This window comes from Mauremys mutica, chromosome 8 (genome assembly GCF_020497125.1).
Source record: "Mauremys mutica isolate MM-2020 ecotype Southern chromosome 8, ASM2049712v1, whole genome shotgun sequence".
NCBI lineage: Eukaryota > Metazoa > Chordata > Testudines > Geoemydidae > Mauremys > Mauremys mutica.
In genome coordinates, this window is record NC_059079.1 from 81,890,859 (window position 1) to 81,907,887 (window position 17,029).

General features: G+C 40.4%; 1 protein-coding gene across 3 annotated transcripts in view; it reads left to right on the top strand.

Annotated features, from left to right (window-relative positions):
* SLIT3 (slit guidance ligand 3) overlaps positions 1–17,029 on the top strand; it is a 768,837-nt gene that overhangs the window by 604,630 nt on the left and 147,178 nt on the right. For all 3 annotated transcript variants that reach the window (XM_045026794.1, XM_045026795.1, XM_045026796.1), the window contains 2 exons: positions 4,683–4,846; positions 7,437–7,569. In XM_045026794.1, the coding sequence (XP_044882729.1) occupies positions 4,683–4,846; positions 7,437–7,569 (297 nt within the window). The remainder of the gene's footprint in view (positions 1–4,682; positions 4,847–7,436; positions 7,570–17,029) is intronic.

The window sequence follows — 17,029 nt, forward strand, 5'->3', positions numbered from 1 at the left end:
GTAGGGGGCCCAAAACTGGACACAGTAATTTCCTTCCTTAGAGGTTTTTAAGGTCAGGCTTGACAAAGCCCTGGCTGGGATGATTTAGTTGGGGATTGGTCCTGCTTTGAGCAGGGGGTTGGACTAGATGACCTCCTGAAGTCCCTTCCAACCCTGATATTCTGATTCTATTATTCTGAATCTGAGGAATTGTCACAGATTGAAGTGTCACTAAAGGAGGTTTTGGAATTAATTGATAAACTTAACAGTAACAAGTCACTGGGACCAGATGGCATTCACCCAAGAGTTCTGAAAGAACTCAAATGTGAAATTGTGGAACTATTAACTAGGGTTTATAACCTGTCCTTTAAATCAGCTTCTGTGCCCAATGACTGGAAGATAGCTAATGTAACCAATATTTTAAAAGAATTCTAGAGGTGATCCCGGCAATTACACACTGGTAAGTCTAACGTCAATACCGGGCAAATCAGTTGAAACAATAGTAAAGAATAAAATTGTCGGAAACATAGAAGAACATAAATTATTGGGCAAAAGTCAACATGGTTTCTGTAAAGGGAAATCATGTCTTACTAATCTATTAGAGTTCTTTGAAGGGGTCAACAAACATGTGGACAAAGTCCCTCAAGGGATCTTACGTAAATTAATTTGTGATGGGATAAGAAGGAAGATCCTTTCATGGATTGAGAACCGGTTAAAAAACAGGGAACAAAGGGTAGGAATAAATGGTAAATTTCAGAATGGAGAGGGGTAACTAGTGTTCCCCAAGGGTCAGTCCTAGGTCCAATCCTATTCAACTTATTCATAAATGATCAGGAAAAAGGGGTAAACAGTGAGGTGGCAAAGTTTGCAGATGATACTAAATTGCTCAAGATAGTTACGACCAAAGCAGACTGTGAAGATCTTCAAAAAGATCTCACAAAACTAAGTGATTGGGCAACAAAATGGCAAATGAAATTTAATGTGGATAAATGCAAAGTAATGCACATTGGAAAAAATAACCCCAACTATACATACAGTATGATGTGGGCTAATTTAGCTACAACTAATCAGGAAAGAGTTCTTGGAGTCATCGTGGATAGTTCTCTAAAGACGTCCACGCACTTGTGCGGTGGCAGTCAAAAAAGCAAACAGGATGTTAGGAATCATTAAAAAAAGGATAGCGAATAAGACAGAGAATATCGTATTGCCCTTATATAAATCCATGGTACAACCACATCTTGAATACTGTGTACAGATGTGGTCTCCTCATCTCAATAAAGATATACTGGCATTAGAAAAGTTTCAGAGAAGGGCAACTAAAATGATTAGGGGTTTGGAACAGGTCCCATATGAGGAGAGATTAAAGAGGCTAGGACTTTTCATCTTGGAAAAGAGGAGACTAACAGGGAATATGATAGAGGTATATAAATTCATGAGTGATGTGGAGAAAGTGGATAAGGAAAAGTTATTTACTTATTCCCATAATACAAGAACTAGGGGTCACCAAATGAAATTAATAGGCAGCAGGTTTAAAACAAATAACAGGAAGCTCTTCTTCACATAGTGCACAGTCAACCTGTGGAACTCCTTGCCTGAGGGGAAGGCTAGGACTATAACTGTTTAAAAGAGAGCTAGATAAATTCATGGAGGTTAAGTCCATTAATGGCTATTAGCCAGGATGGGTAAGGAATGGTGTCCCTAGCCTCTGTTTGTCAGAGGGTGGAGATGGATGGCAGGAGAGAGATCATTTGATCATTACCTGTTAGGTTCACTCCTTCTGGGACACCTGGCATTGGTCACTGTTGGTAGACAGGATACTGTGGTGGATGGACCTTTAGTCTGACCCAGTATGGCAATTCTTCTGTTCTTCTGTTCTTATGGATCGCAGTGGAGGTCTGAAAAACTGAACTGGATGTGAATCAAAAAACAGCTGATAAATTTCAACAATATGAATGAGCAGACTCAATGATCCCTTAGGACCCAGTTCATGCCACTCATACTAGCAGAGCCTTACTACACAAGTAGTTCTGTTGGAAACATTAGGACTGCTTGTGTATTAAAATACTGCTCCACATTAATAAAAATGACAGTTTCAGAGCCTTATAATTGAGTTATAATATTTTTTTCCATGTAGCAAAACTCTACACTAAAGAGATCTTTGCCGTGGATTCAGTAAGTTAAAGGTGTATAAAGTATAAATCCTGAAATGTGAATAAAAGAGTAAGGTTACTTTTTTATGTTTTCTCTATTTTCACCTTTTATTTCTTGATTAGAAAGCCATAGAGCCAGAAATCAGTACAGCTTCATGAGTCTGACAGTAAAGATGGTCTCGTTTGTGAGAAATGGTGTTTAATAAGTTAGAACCTGGCACTAGGAGAGGTCAGAAAACCTGGGTTCTCTTCCCTGATCATCTGCTGAATCACTGGGACCCAGGGTTATTCCACTAATCCTTCTTTGATGTAGTTTATTCATCTGTAAAGTGGAGACAATAATCACCTTCATAAGAGGGTTTGGATTAAACTCGTATTTATGAAGCTCTTGGAGATGCCCAGAATAAAGATGCTGTAGATGTGTGAAATATTCTTTAAGTTCAATATAGCCTTTTCTTCAAGAAACTCATTGTATATACATATAATCTGCTACTAATTGTGGAGTGTTTTGTTCTTTGGATGTATGTGTGAACATGACTCAAGTCTCTTACGGGCAATATAGCAAATGGCCTGTGAAGCACTGGCTGCCCTGCCTTTGGAGGTTTAAACATTTGGTTCATGGAAGCATTGTTTGTGCCAAAGTAAGTCCATTTTGAAAATATACAGGACATCCTGTCTGTGGTCCTATTATGGATGTAAGAAAATGGGAAAACAATTTAGTATGAAAATAACTAGAAATACATTGATGCTTTCAGTGCCTGTTTTCACCTGAGAAAAGATGTTTGCTTATGACTTTTTGACTCTGAAACTTGCTCCTTTCCTCTTCATTTTGAGTCCTCTTTATTGACAATGAAGTGGTTAGTGGAGTCATAGTGGAGACAAAGAAAGTTGGGGGGTTTTGGTAGTTGAACCACATTGTGCCGAGTTCCCTTCTGCCTTTTTTACTCTAACTATAAATTTCAATAGTCTGTGCTAGGCCAACTTGTAATTACACACTCATTGCTCTGGGTTATTGCTACCATTGGGGTGTTTTTTACTAAAAATGTTAGCCAATTTTCTAAGAGTGGCTGTAAACCATATTGTGGGTATGTGGTGTTGGCCCAAAACTATATAGTTTGGGCAGTGGTATGATTATTCGTTTTCCTCACAGTTCACTCAGATGTTTTTTATAAGATTCCATAGCAATCTGAAGGACGATTAACTGGATGAAACCTTGATATAGCTTTATTTGACTGGGACATCAGATTTTTAAGAGCATGTAGGATATCAAACACCTCCAGCATCTCCATATCACACACTTGCTGGGTGGACAAGAGATGCTGCATTCATTTGGGCCTTAAAATTCCTGCTGTCTTGCTGGAGATCTCCTGCCCACTCACAAATTATCATGGTTCACTGGGGGCCCTGAGGATTCCCTAGCTTTCATTTTGAGCCCCTCATTTGACATTTTGGGGGATAGTGGTAAGCCCCATGTTCATTCTCCTTCCTTGGGGATGTCTTTCAAAAACTTGAAGCCACTGCTGCTTTTCATACATCAGATGGAACATCACCCTCTTCTCTTAGTCTGCTGTTGAGCTTAAAACAACACAAACACAAAGTATAGACATTTCAATGTATTAGCTGTAGTCTCAGGTAGCATTTATCTTCTTTCAAGACTCTCTCAGTTCTTTTTCCAATTATCCTAGAACTAGGCTGATGAATGTGTTAAATATAACACCATCTTACATGTAGCAGCTTTCATCCAAAGGTTCCAGAAATCTTTAAGAGATATTTTGAGAACTAAGAACTAAGGTTATGCCTACAGTGACTTCAGCAATGGTATTAGAGATACAGATGTGTTTAAAAAGACAGCTGTTACCCACAGTTCCTCAGGAATCTTGCTTGACAGCATGATTGTTGATATTTGGAGTACATAGGGATTCTTTTTCTAAAAACTGTTAGCCCAAACTGTGATATACATTTACCCCTCTTAGGCAGTCCATCCAATGCTCTCTTATCACGAATTGTTACAATGCTAGCATAGCCACATGCCGTGCTACAACAGTTGGACTGCATTTGAAAGATATTTCAGAAGCAGTTACAAGATATGGTGTGTATCTCACAATAGCTGTAAGGCAGTTAACTATCACAGCCTTTTCTAGATGAGTAAACTCACTCACATCAAGGGCTTATCTATACACAAAGGCTGTGGTAAAGTGGTACATGCCCTTTTTCTCCAGTGTGGCCACAGTTATGCCAGTATAAATGTGCTTATACCAATATAGTTTATTTCCTTAAGGGAAAGGGAATAAGTTATATCAATGTAATACCGATATAACCGCATCCTCACTAGAACTGTATCAGTATAAAACACACACCCCTTACAGACAGTTATACTGGTACAAAATTTCTGTGTAGAACAAGCCTAAGTGAATTGGCCAGGCTCTCACTGAGAATAAGGGGCAGAGCCTTGAGTGCAATCCTTGAGCTCTGAATATATGGGCTTTTGCTAGTCACTTAATGTCTGTAGTAGCTGACCATGTTCAATGTGTTTTTGTTTTGATTCTCTTTCAGTAATTTGCTGTCTAATCCCTTTAATTGTAATTGCCACCTGGCATGGCTGGGGAAATGGCTGAGGAAAAGGAGAATTGTTAGCGGAAATCCACGTTGCCAGAAACCCTCTTTCTTAAAGGAGATTCCGATTCAAGATGTGGCCATACAGGACTTCACCTGTGATGGTAAGGAAACTGGATGGGACTTGGTATTTCACTACCAGATTGGTATCTCTGCTGGTTTTTCTACCTAATCAGCACCACGATATCATGATGAAAAGAGCTGAATTAAATTTACAGTAGAACCTCAGAGTTATGAGAATGGAGGTTGTTCATAACTCTGAGCTGTTTGTAACTCTGAACAAAACATTTTGGTGGTTCTTTCAAAAGTTTACAACTGAACATTGACATTTAATACAGCTTTGAAACTTTACTTTGCAGAAGAAAAATGCTGCTTTCCCTTTATTATTTTAGTAGTTTATATTTAACATAGTACTGTACTGTATTTGCTTTTTTAAAATGTTTCTGCTGCTGCCTGATTACATACTTTTGGTTCCAAATGAGGTGTGGGGTTGACTGGTCAGTTCATAACTCTGGTATTCATAACCCTGAAGTTCTACTGTAGTCATGAGGGAGAGAACTGTCTCTAATCAAATGTCATTGTTCAATATCATCTGGGAATTGTGTTTTTATTGGCGATGGTACCTTAGTGATTCCCATGTTCTGGGCCCCCTCCCTCCAAGCCTAGATAGAATAAAAGTATGAGTTCTTCCCTGTGCAATCAGCTGAGACTGGTTTATCTGGACACCTTTTTTTCACCCTTGAATCCAAGTGCATTCAGCCGCTTGCCACGGAGTTTGACGAACAGAGCAATCTTCCTTGAGAATAATTCCAGTGCAGTTACTGACTTTTCCTCCCATTCCTTTAACCTCTGAGGACAGTGGGAATGGGGCTTGCTTGGAGAACCTACTAGATCTTGGGGCGATGACATTTCAGCAGAAATATAATGGGAATATAGGAATATTAGAGATTTAGAAATCAGTCAGAAAGATCCAGTGAAGTGTAATGAATGGCTGTGGCCATTTAGGGGCAAACTCTGACCCTTCCTTCTCTGTTACGGAGGACCCCAGGTGTTGCTATTGTTTCTGTCATTGTAACTGCTAGGAGTCTTGGACATGAAACAGGCTCCCGTCATGCTAGGTGCTGTACGAACACAGAACAAAACTACGGTCTGTGATCCAAGGGACTTTGCAGAAATGCTTCAGTTCTGCTCTGTGTGGGGACAGAATCTGAGGCGGTTTGTGCTCCCTGTGTACATCAGCCTCTACCTCCCCGTGAAGCAAGATCTGGGGGCAGTAGTGCAGAATGAAAGTGGAGTAACCTAATGCACATTCACCTCCTTTGGGTTCAGTGGGACTACTCAAGTGCATAAAGTTGCTCTTGGGCTTAAGCATTTGCAGGATCAGCAAGTAATGAGTGAGTCTAGTAAACAATAGGGGGAAGTGAGCAGGGCAGACCAGGAGTTACAGTAAAAGATCGTGTGGCTATTTAGTTATCTTGATGGCATAGGTTGTTTTGTAATGATGGGATTATTTTCTTATTCCCCTTTCTTCTTTTTCCCTCCGTCATTTTTAATGCAAACAATCCCTTTTCAGACATGCACACTCATGAGTGAAAGTTGCTAGCATTACTTTTCAGACCTCTAGCAGGGCTTCCAGTCTTGTTTAAACCTGAAGGCACAAGCATACACCTGGCAGACTCATGAAGGAAGGAAAATCATCTCTGCCTCAATTAGTCTTTGTATCCATCTTAAAGAAATGAAAATATCTAATGGAAACATGGTCATATGGTTTAACTTTACTATTTCAATATTCAGTACATTCAGTCTGTTTACATTCATAAACATCTATATACTTCCTATCATGATCATCTAGAATATGTTTCACTAAATGTTTCCTTTCATATATGCATCTTGATACTACAGTTTGTATTTTCCTAATGTTTTGTGAAGCATGTTGTTTTTGGGGAAAATCCATGCTTTAATGTTCTTAACTTCAAAGACTTGGTTTCTTCCATGCAAACCCTGTTGTTCTTCAATTATGAGATTTAATCTGTTGTTTATGGATGTTTGAATCCACTTTAGGAGTATTAAATATTTTTTGCATGCACAGATGCATTGCCAGCAATTCTGAGAGGATAGCTCGGTTTGTTTTTTGCCTAGTTATTCTGGTCAACAATGAGGCTTTTCAATTAAAGTGATAAACGAAGTGCCATGCCAACATTAAAAGTCAGTGCTTAACATTGAAAGATTTACATCATGAGGACATAAAGCTTAGATAGTTATTTTTTTAAAAGAATCCTTGTAATCTTATGTCAAGATAAGATTAAGGCTGATAGTTTTCTGTTTCAGCAAACACCGGGTGCGTGTGTTGGGGTGACAGGGAGAGGCTATTTAATGGATGAAGATTTGTAGAATTTCAAAATGCTGGCTAACTTTTTGATAAAACTTTGTTTCCTTTTCCTTTTAAAACAGTAGCCAGCATTTTCCAGAACAGTTTTGCACCCTGATACCAGTGATCCAGTATGTGATGTTGGGGAGACACTAAATATTAGGGGCCAATTGACAACCCAACTGTTGTAGACTTATGGGTGTCCCTGTTTTGTATTAGATGTGAGCAATTACCTCTGAAGCGAGGCCTCCTGGCCTGCATGGTTGATTTCCTTCCCAAATATCAGGATCCTCTCATGTGTTCTCTCTCTCGCTCTCTCTCTGCAGGTAATGATGAAAGCAGCTGTCTGCTCTCTCCTCGTTGTCCTGATCAATGTACTTGCGTGGACTCAGTAGTGCGTTGCAGTAACAAAGGGCTGCGCATCCTGCCCAAAGGCATTCCCAAGGATGTGACTGAGCTGTAAGTTACATTTTATGTTACTCCTTTCACAAGAAAAGGCACTAGGTACTGTGCCAGTTGAGGTCCATGGAAGTTTGCCCTTGACTTCAGTGAATGAATCATTGTACTTCGATATTTTCCGTATATTTTTTGATTATTGTGGCCTTTTTCTTGTGCCCGAGTAGGCTGTAACTGCCTATGTTACTCTGCATAGAGAGGAGATGTCATTTTAAATTGTACGCAAGCCATGTATTTGTTTCTATTCATTCTATATGTGGGGAACAAATGAATAAATCAATACTGTATAATATATAGTGCATTTTTAGCAGCTTGAGTTCACAATAGACAGTTTGAAAGAGCTATGGGAAATATATTCCCTACATACGCACCTGTGGGCTAATAATCCCACTGCATGGCATTTTTCAAAAGAAACAGCAGGGAAAATAAACAGTGGATTCTTTTCTTTTCTCTTCTCATGAAATGTCTAAAATAACAGAGGTAATTAGATTAAATTGTAAAGTGAATGTGCATGAGCTGAGGGAGCCATTCTAGCTTTCTTCATTTGCTATGAATGTACTTTTTTTTTTTTGGTTATTTCCATGGAAAGAAAACATAATACTAGAGGAACTGAATGGCTTGAAGGGTTGGTAGTAGGAATATAGAGCTTTTCACCTTTAGGTCACACACTGAAATCTAGCCCAGCTGAGTAGTTACTGGACGTTGTTAGCAGCTAATGACTGTTTATATATGAAAGAAATTGATTACCATATGATGAGAGTATATGAAGTTAGTCAGTCCATTTCCTACTGAACCATATCTGATTTATGCTAATTAGCACTATTATTGGTAGACACAAGAGAGACCAGGAATATAACAGGCGTTACAGTTTCACTCTTCGGGTTAGCCCCTCCTGTTCAGTGGAGGGAATTTTGCACTGCTGCTGCACATGCTGTATTTGTGTAGACTTTTTTTCTCAAACACTATGTGGCACCTTCCATGGATGTCTTTTGGGGAGGATTAAGCAACAGGAAACTATGGCCACTTTACTTCAGAAAGAGAATGTCCACACATGGATTTAATACACTTCTAATTATGCACATTATTCAAGTAAAGCTGTGAAGTTAATCTTAACTTTTGTGAGTGTTCCAGAGTAGAGAAATCCATAGGGAGTGTGTGTGGTGTCATGTCTGGTGTAAAATATAGCTCCTGGGTGTTTTGCATAGATGCACACACTACTGGGAAAACCAATTACTACCTAAAATGCTCAAGATTGGTTTTTAGTTATTAAAGGAAATTCTTGCTGAATGAAGTATAATTCTGCTCTGAAAACTGACTCTAATTGGAGGAGTGAAAGTGATTTCTGGTCAAATTTGCTCAGTTCATGGTGTAATAATATGGTTTCATCTGAAAGTCAAGTCCATTCTTATCCTTCTAATGTGTCATCACCAGTAGTAAAGCTACTGCAGACTAGATTCTGACCTCCTCATGCTGGAGCTCCAGAACTTCCCTCGGGCATGATTTGTAGTCAATGGGAAATTACAGGTATTACTTCAGTTCCATATAACTGTGCAACACTGATGTTTTTATGGTCAGGATTGTTATAATGAGTGTAATAATATTTTATATGCTATACACCAGTGACATGAATTAACTTCATTCCTATTGTAACAGCAATATCACAGATTCCTGCAGTTTGCTATATCCTTTAGTCGTTCTTTCCAAATGAAAGTAGCAGTCTATGATATTACAAGTACAGCTGCATGGAACTGAACAGTCTAATCTACTTGAATTTGCAACCTTCTAGTTTGGCTTTGCATTTTAAATCCAAAAACTTAGTAATGAAACTAGCTCCAAACCATACCTCTTTTTGTGTGCTTTCAATATTGCTTCTTTTGGAAGTAAAACCCTGAATCAGTCTCAGCTGATTTTGCCACGTGCTGATTCTTTCAGCCAACCTGAGCTGAGCTTCCAGCTTGTCACTAAAAACAAAGCCAGGCAAATTTATCTTGACATCAATTCCTGAAGCAAAAGGTGTGTGATCTTTTGATTCAAAGCATGACAGGTCTGAAATGAAAAGAATATAGTCAAGCTCACAAGTTTCCTCTTTGCTTCCAGGCCCAGGTCCAGATGTTGGTTATGTTCTAAAAAGCCTCGTGTCATCTAGGACCTAGTTATCTGTCAGAATTCCAAAAGTTTTAGATTTAAAAGCTTTTTAAAACTGCATTTCAGGGGTAAAAGCTACCTGAAGATTTTAATTTTCTATTAGCAATCATAGATTCTTCTGTGCCTCCCACCATGTCCCTGCTATATATTGAGGACAGTTAAAGTTTAACAGATTTTTTTAAACTACTAAGGGTAGGTCTATACTTACCTGCCGGGTCGACGCGTAGCGTTCGACTTCTCGGAGTTCGAACTCCGAACGCGCTCCCGTCGACTCCGGAACTCCACCACCGCAAACGGCGGTGGCGGAGTCGACGGGGGAGCCGCGGACTTCGATCCCGCGGCGTCTGGACAGGTAAGAAGTTCGAACTAAGGTAGTTCGACTTCAGCTACATTATTCGCGTAGCTGAAGTCGTGTACCTTAGTTCGACCCCCCCCCCAGTGTAGACCAGGCCTTAGTTTTGACTTCCATAGCTCAGACATTTCTAAACTGTCTGTGGTTCTCTAATAGCATCAACTACTGCTTTAAACCACCATGTATTCATTACCTGCTCTGGCAGAAAGAGGAGCACCCCAGCAGGTTTAATAGGACTATGAAACAAATGTCTTCCAGTCTCTGTTTCTATAGCAAGATGGTAGATTTGGAAGAAAGAACTGGAATCCAGGAGACTCTCCAGCAGATTTCAGTAACTTGCAGGAAAACTAGATTTTAGAGTTAACCCTTGAAGGTGATATTTTTATTTCTCACCAAAGCATTGCTATGTGACATAAGGATGTATCAGAGCCATTCGCCGGTCTATATTCAACACATCACACGATACATCCTGAGTCCCTGAAGATGCTATTAATGATCTGGATGATGGGATTAATTGCACCCTCAACAAGTTCGCAGATGACACTAAGCTGGGGGGAGAGGTAGATACGCTGGAGGGTAAGGATAGGGTCCAGAGTGACCTAGACAAATTGGAAGATTGGGCCAAAAGAAATCTGATGAGGTACAAGGACAAGTGCAGAGTCCTGCACTTAGAAAGGAAGAATCCCATGCACTGCTACAGGCTGGGGACCGACTGGCTAAGCAGTAGTTCTGCAGAAAAGGACCTGGGACGAGAAGCTGGATATGAGTCAGCAGTGTGCCCTTGTTACCTGTTGGGCTGTATTAGTAGGAGCATTGCCAGCTGATCAAGGGAAGAGATTGTTCCCCTCTGTTCGGCACTGGTGAGGCCACACCTGGAGTACTGTGTCCAGCTTTGGTCCCCCCACTACAGAAGGGATGTGAACAAATTGGAGAGAGTCCAGCGGAGGACAACGAAAATTATTAGGGGCCTGGAGCACATGACTTATTAGGAGAGGCTGAGGGAACTGGGGTTATTTAGCCTGCAGAAGAGAAGAGCGAGGGGGGATTTGATAGCAGCCTTCAACTACCTGAAGGGGGGTTCCAAAGAGGATGGAGCTAGGCTGTTCTCGGTGGTGGCAGATGACAGAACAAGGAGCAATAGTCTCAAGTTGCAGTGTGGGGGGGTCTAGTTTGGATATTAGGAAAAACTATTTCACAAGGAGGGTGGTGAAGCACTGGAATGGGTTACCTGGGGAGGTGGTGGAATCTCCATCCTTAGAGGTTTTTAAGGCCCGGCTTGACAAAGCCCTGGCTGGGATGATTTAGTTGGTGCTGGTCCTGCTTTGAGCAGGGGATTTTGGACTAGGTGACCTCCTGAAGTCTCTTCCAACCCTAATATTCTATTATTCTATGCTCTATACTACTAGTGAGCAATTATTCTTTGGCAAGTGGTGCCAATTATTTAAGTAACCACTTCCTGTGACAGGTTCAACATCAAATCTTCAAACTGCATGGCTTTTGAGTAGCTAGTCTATTTATACAAAAGATCCACAATGGTCTGTATGAGAAGGGAATCCTTGACCTCCCCAGCCAGAGTGGCAGTAGCCTCTCCATGGCTATCACTGCAGCCACTCATACTCCAGCACTCCCCAAAAGACTGATTACTTGCCTACCATTTCAGCAGGTGCTGACCTCCCACAAGGGAGAAATGACCAGTTCCTCCCCCAGCCTGCCTCCATTCTCAGACATACTGCACGCTGGTTTGCTGTGAGCCCCGAAGAGCAATGGCTCCCCTCATGCTGGGTGGCTGTATCCTGCCCCTCACAACATGCATTAGAATAGTAGTTGTGTCACTGTGGACAGAGCCCTTGGTGATGGCTGGGGCAAGGATCTAGCATTTATTTTCCTGATGATTCATGGCTCTTTCTCTGGGAGGGGTCTGATGTGGTGTTCCAAGTAACAAGGGGGAATATTTTAGTGGAATTTTGATGAATGCTGTGGAGTCTGCATTTATAAACTCCCATTTTCCATGTTAGAATGGCAACAAGCTGTCAGCTGAAATGCTTTTTATTAAAATGTAACATACTTTATACATCACATTTTAATAAAAGAACATGGCCATACAGCTTACCAAGCCAGTAAATTAGTGTTGCATATAAAACTCCAAAATACCTCTACAACAGGAAATTTCTAAGTGCAACAGGTACTAAATAACAAAGTGCTGAAATGAATATACCTCTTACAAGGGGACAGAGAATTTCATTCTGCAGTGGGTAGAATTTCATCATATCCTACTTCAGCGGAAAAGCCTAAGTAGAGCATCAGCTCTAGTGTTATTACAATGATGGCAGGCTGGAAACCTAGGCTCTGCCTCTCCAATTTTCCTCCTGGGTTTCCATTCTGGATTGACTATAGAGACTCATAAGCATGTTGAACATAGAAACTGTGTCTCAGTGCCCTTGATGTCAACTTTAAGGCAGGGCAACTTGCATCAAGTCCCCACAGTGAAGCAATTACTCTTAACTTTATTGCTTTTATCCTTTTTACATATGAAATACATTCTAGAAGGTTTACTTTGTAATTTGTACGTTAATTGAAGTCTCAAAACCAGGGGTTAATAGAACTATCCAGAGTTAGGCGTAGTGCAGACAGGTGCTGCACAGGTTTTCCCCATACTGCTTTGCCAACACACGTCCATCCTGCTATTCCAGTGTCTCTAAATGTAGAGATTGCCAGTCATATCAAGTCCCAGTAAATGGCCTGGTTCTGCGATGTGCAGAAATCTGGAATTATACAGGTAGGGTCAAATCTTCAGAAGTTCCCATGAGACATGTGCAACACCACAAGTCTTACCAACTCCACGTTTTGGACAAATGATTAACTGGGGAAGGAGTGAAAAGTCTGCCCTCAAAGGGACGGTAGGACTATTATGGGATCACAGATTGGGCCTACGGCCATACAGCAGATGGACAGATTTGGGGGGAGGTATGAAATGGAAGACAATACCTGAAAGCCCATTCTTTCCTTGACATTTGGAGCCATGCTGCCAAATGACACCTACCTGCTTCCTTTGCTCTGTGCACGGTTCTGAAGGGAAGACTTGTCCTTTGAGTTTGCTCAGATTTCTAGTCCTGCTGTCGGAAGTAAAAGAGTAGCATACTGATCCAGTATACAGCCTAACTTCCCTCCACATCAATGCCATAGAAAAGTTTTTTTTGTCTGAAGCAACTTTCCCAAGCATGCTTTCCATACATTACCCCAGTACTTGAGTTTTATTTCTTTTTTTTAAAAGGAGCAGTAATCTCTAATAAAGGCCTGGCTGTATCTAATAAAGGCCTGACAGTATCCAGCTGCTGTTATTAGGTCTATGGGAAATAGCAAGGTTTTGCATTGAGGAGAAAACATTGGAGTTACTTATGTTATTATAATGAGCATAGTCTAGTTTTAGATTAAATATACATCAATCATGCTGTCTCTGGACTCATAATACTATGGTGACCCTAAGCACTTCGATAGAACAGTGATAGGGGTGGTATGAAAACATAGGTGTACATCAACTCTTTTAGTGCCTTTTTTTATTTGTATTGCTATGCATATATACAAAATGTTTAATGTATTCCTGACTCTCACTCTCTCTTCCTTTCCTCACAATCTCCCATTCTCTTCTTTGGCAACTTCAGCTTCCATGTTGATGACCCATCCAACCCCTTAGTTGTACATTTCCTCACCCTCACCTCTCTGTTCTACCTGCAGATCTGGTTCAACTCTCATTTGCTAAAAGGGCCGTTCAATTGACTTAGTCTTCATCCAGCACTGCTCTCTCTGATCTCTCTGATCATCACCTGGTCTCTTTCAGCAGCGCCCATAAGCCCCCTCTCTCATGCTCTGTCACTCAGCCTCTCCCTGACTGACAAGGGTCATCTAGATACTGTGAAGGTTGTCTTGCCACATCAATTGTACCTATCCTTTAGGCATTCTGGACACAAGTTGGAAATGCAGCTGATCCTAATAAATGACAGAAGGTAGCCCATCACTATCATACTCCAATGGAAATGCTACTGTTCGGGGAAAACACAAATACATAATTTTGCTAAGAATTTTTTTGAAGTGTCTTCATCTACCATGGTGGACATTCCATTGGATATTTCAGTTTTTCAAGGACTGGTCCATTGCATCCTGCCCAGACTTTCCAGTTTGATTTATTTTTTAATAGTGTCCATTCTCTGTCCTGGTCAGTCATATAAACATGACAGGAACAGGAGTATGGAGCTCAAGTTATAAATCCTGACACAGCTCCACGTGCTCTATGCACACACACAAACTCACTTTTGCTTGGCTGACTATGAGCCCTTTTGGAGAGATGAACTCTTAGAAAACATTTTTCCTCCTCCTGTCCCCACCGTCTTGTCCTGTCACCACAAGTTAAGCAATGTTCTCCCACATGCCTGCTGTATATCAAGGCCTACAGTGACCATCACCAAAATGGGTGATCTTTCCATCCTGTTTTGCTCTACTTTAACCAGTGAGACTGGGATAACACCCAATTTGTAATAGTGGCCTAGAGTAAGTAGCAGCAGCAGTTTTCAGTATAGTACTGTGCATTCAGCATTAACATTACTTTTGAGTACTGTACATTCAACTTGTTGCAATCAATTAGATACAAGCAAATTTACTCTAAGGAGTCAGCTGAGATGAATATAGACTTACTAGCATGCTGTGTGCCATTTCCCAGTGCTGCTATATTACCATCTGCATCATTTCTGCTAATCAATGTGATAAGCCTGTAGTGGAATATCTGATAGAAATATCTGTTTGTGGATGCAAATGTCTGTCCTTTCCTGGCAATCAGCACTATTTGTGCACTAACAGTTAACACGTAGTTAAGTTAATTTTCTTTTTTAATAAAAGGAGAGAAACAATTTAGCTGAAAGCTTAGGCAGACTTGGCCTTGGGGCTGCTTCAGTCAGGAAAGATTTTGCAGTCTGCTTAATATACTGTAAATGGGAAGCTCTTTCAAACTGAGAGATTTGAATTATTCTGTAAAAGGGTATTTTTAGCTATAGCCAAAATAGAGAATTTAAATCAGTATTTCAAATCTGACAATTTAAAAAAAGGAAATAGATCAATAATTATAAAATGGCCTTTTGAGTGGGTATTAAGGTCTTACAGTCTTCAGAAAGCTGATTTCAACACTAACAGAGCATGATAGAAAAAATTAGCTTTGGAGCCCTCATTACTGTCTTTTAAACAAAACCATATTTTCTGCATGTCATTTTTAAATAGCAATTTTAGTAGAGATGAGCCCAAGATAAAACCCTGCTCATACTTCAGAGTTTTCAAAATTCAAGCCTAAACCTAGATCTGAATCCAAATTTTGCAAATGCCCCTGTCTTCTTGGTGAAGTGAACTGAAACCCCAGACCTCTTCAAGTCATTGAAATCTGAAATTTCCTGATACATTTCATACTTCACTCCCTCACTTTCTGCCAGACTATCTTTTTTGGTAAAGGAAAGTTGCCTTGATTTCAAACAACGTTCTGAACATCCCATCAAAAATGTTTTGACCCTAACTTAATTTTAGAACTTAGATGTAGCATTGCCAAGCAACTCCTAATTTTTATCTTAAATGTTTTTTTTTAAATCCCCAAATAACAATAGTTTTTCCTGTCCTTCCCTTATGCCTCTTTAGTTACTGTCTGAGAACTGTATTTTCCTTTTGCCTTCCTCTCTTAGCACAGAATGCTCCTGTGGACTTGCCTTTATGGCCAAGCAGGCATTCTATTATACAAAAAATTACAAGAGATTCAAAGCATTACATGCCGCTTTGGCACCCTGTGATAGTGTTATCACCTCAAATCCAAGTGTTCACTGATATAAAAAATTGACAAGTTAGAAAAGGAGCAACTGTCATTTTAAATGCATAATTTTTCTTTTTCTTTTTTTATGTAAAGTTAGTGCCTGTGAAAGGTGCTGGAGGGAATTCCTGGAGTCTGAGGTGCCCTCTCTATTTTCAAAGCAAGCAGAGTGCATGCAGCAGCACTTCAAGGCATGCCCATGTGCCACAACCATGAGCGAGAGAAGGGCCATCCTTAGGGGAAGAGGCATTCAGGCTTTGATCTCGCTAAGATTACCAGAAAGGAGCTGAGCAACTTTTATTGCTCCGTGGTGGGGAGTTATTTATGAGAACTTGGATCTCCTTTTTCTGAGTCTGTAATACACATTCGATAATAACCACTTTGTTACTGACCCACCTCGATTCACAAGAGCAACCTGAAGGGGCAAGTATCTATATCGCACTACCAAAATCCTGAGCCATTTCATCTACTTTGGTGAAGTCATTGTGAGGTAGTGTATGTTGTAGTGGTTAGAGCACAGGTCTGGAAATCAATAGTTTAGTCCCTTCTTGTTCTCTCTCATTTGCTGTGTAATTCTGGGCTTGTCCTTTCTGCTGGGAAAGAAGATTGAAATTTCCCTATGTAATTTTTGAGAGGATGGCCTTGTAGTTTACACACTGCTGTGGGCCTCGGGCAATCAGGGTTCAATTCCTGGCTCTGCCATATAGAGTTCCTGTGTGGCCTGGGGCCAGTCCTTTACTCTCTGTGCCTCAATTTCCCCTCTGTAAAATAGCAACACTTCTCCCCTATCCCTTTGTCTGAGAGTAGATTTTGTTTATATAGTTTGTAAGATTCCGGGGGATAAATTTCTCTTACAATATGTGTGTACAGCAGCTAACTCAATATGCCCTAACCTGTTTGTAATGCTCTTTGAGATTACAGGATGAAGTTGCTGTACAAATGCTTAACTATCCATACATTTTATAAAATAAGTACTCACAAAATGAAGGTAAATTGGCACCTTCTTAGAGTTCCTAAGACCAAGATCTTCAAAGGCATTAAGGTGCCTAACTCCTATTGAACTCAGTGGGAGTTAGGAACCTAAATACCTTTGAGGATCTGGGCTTAAATCCTTACTTGACAGATCTGTATTA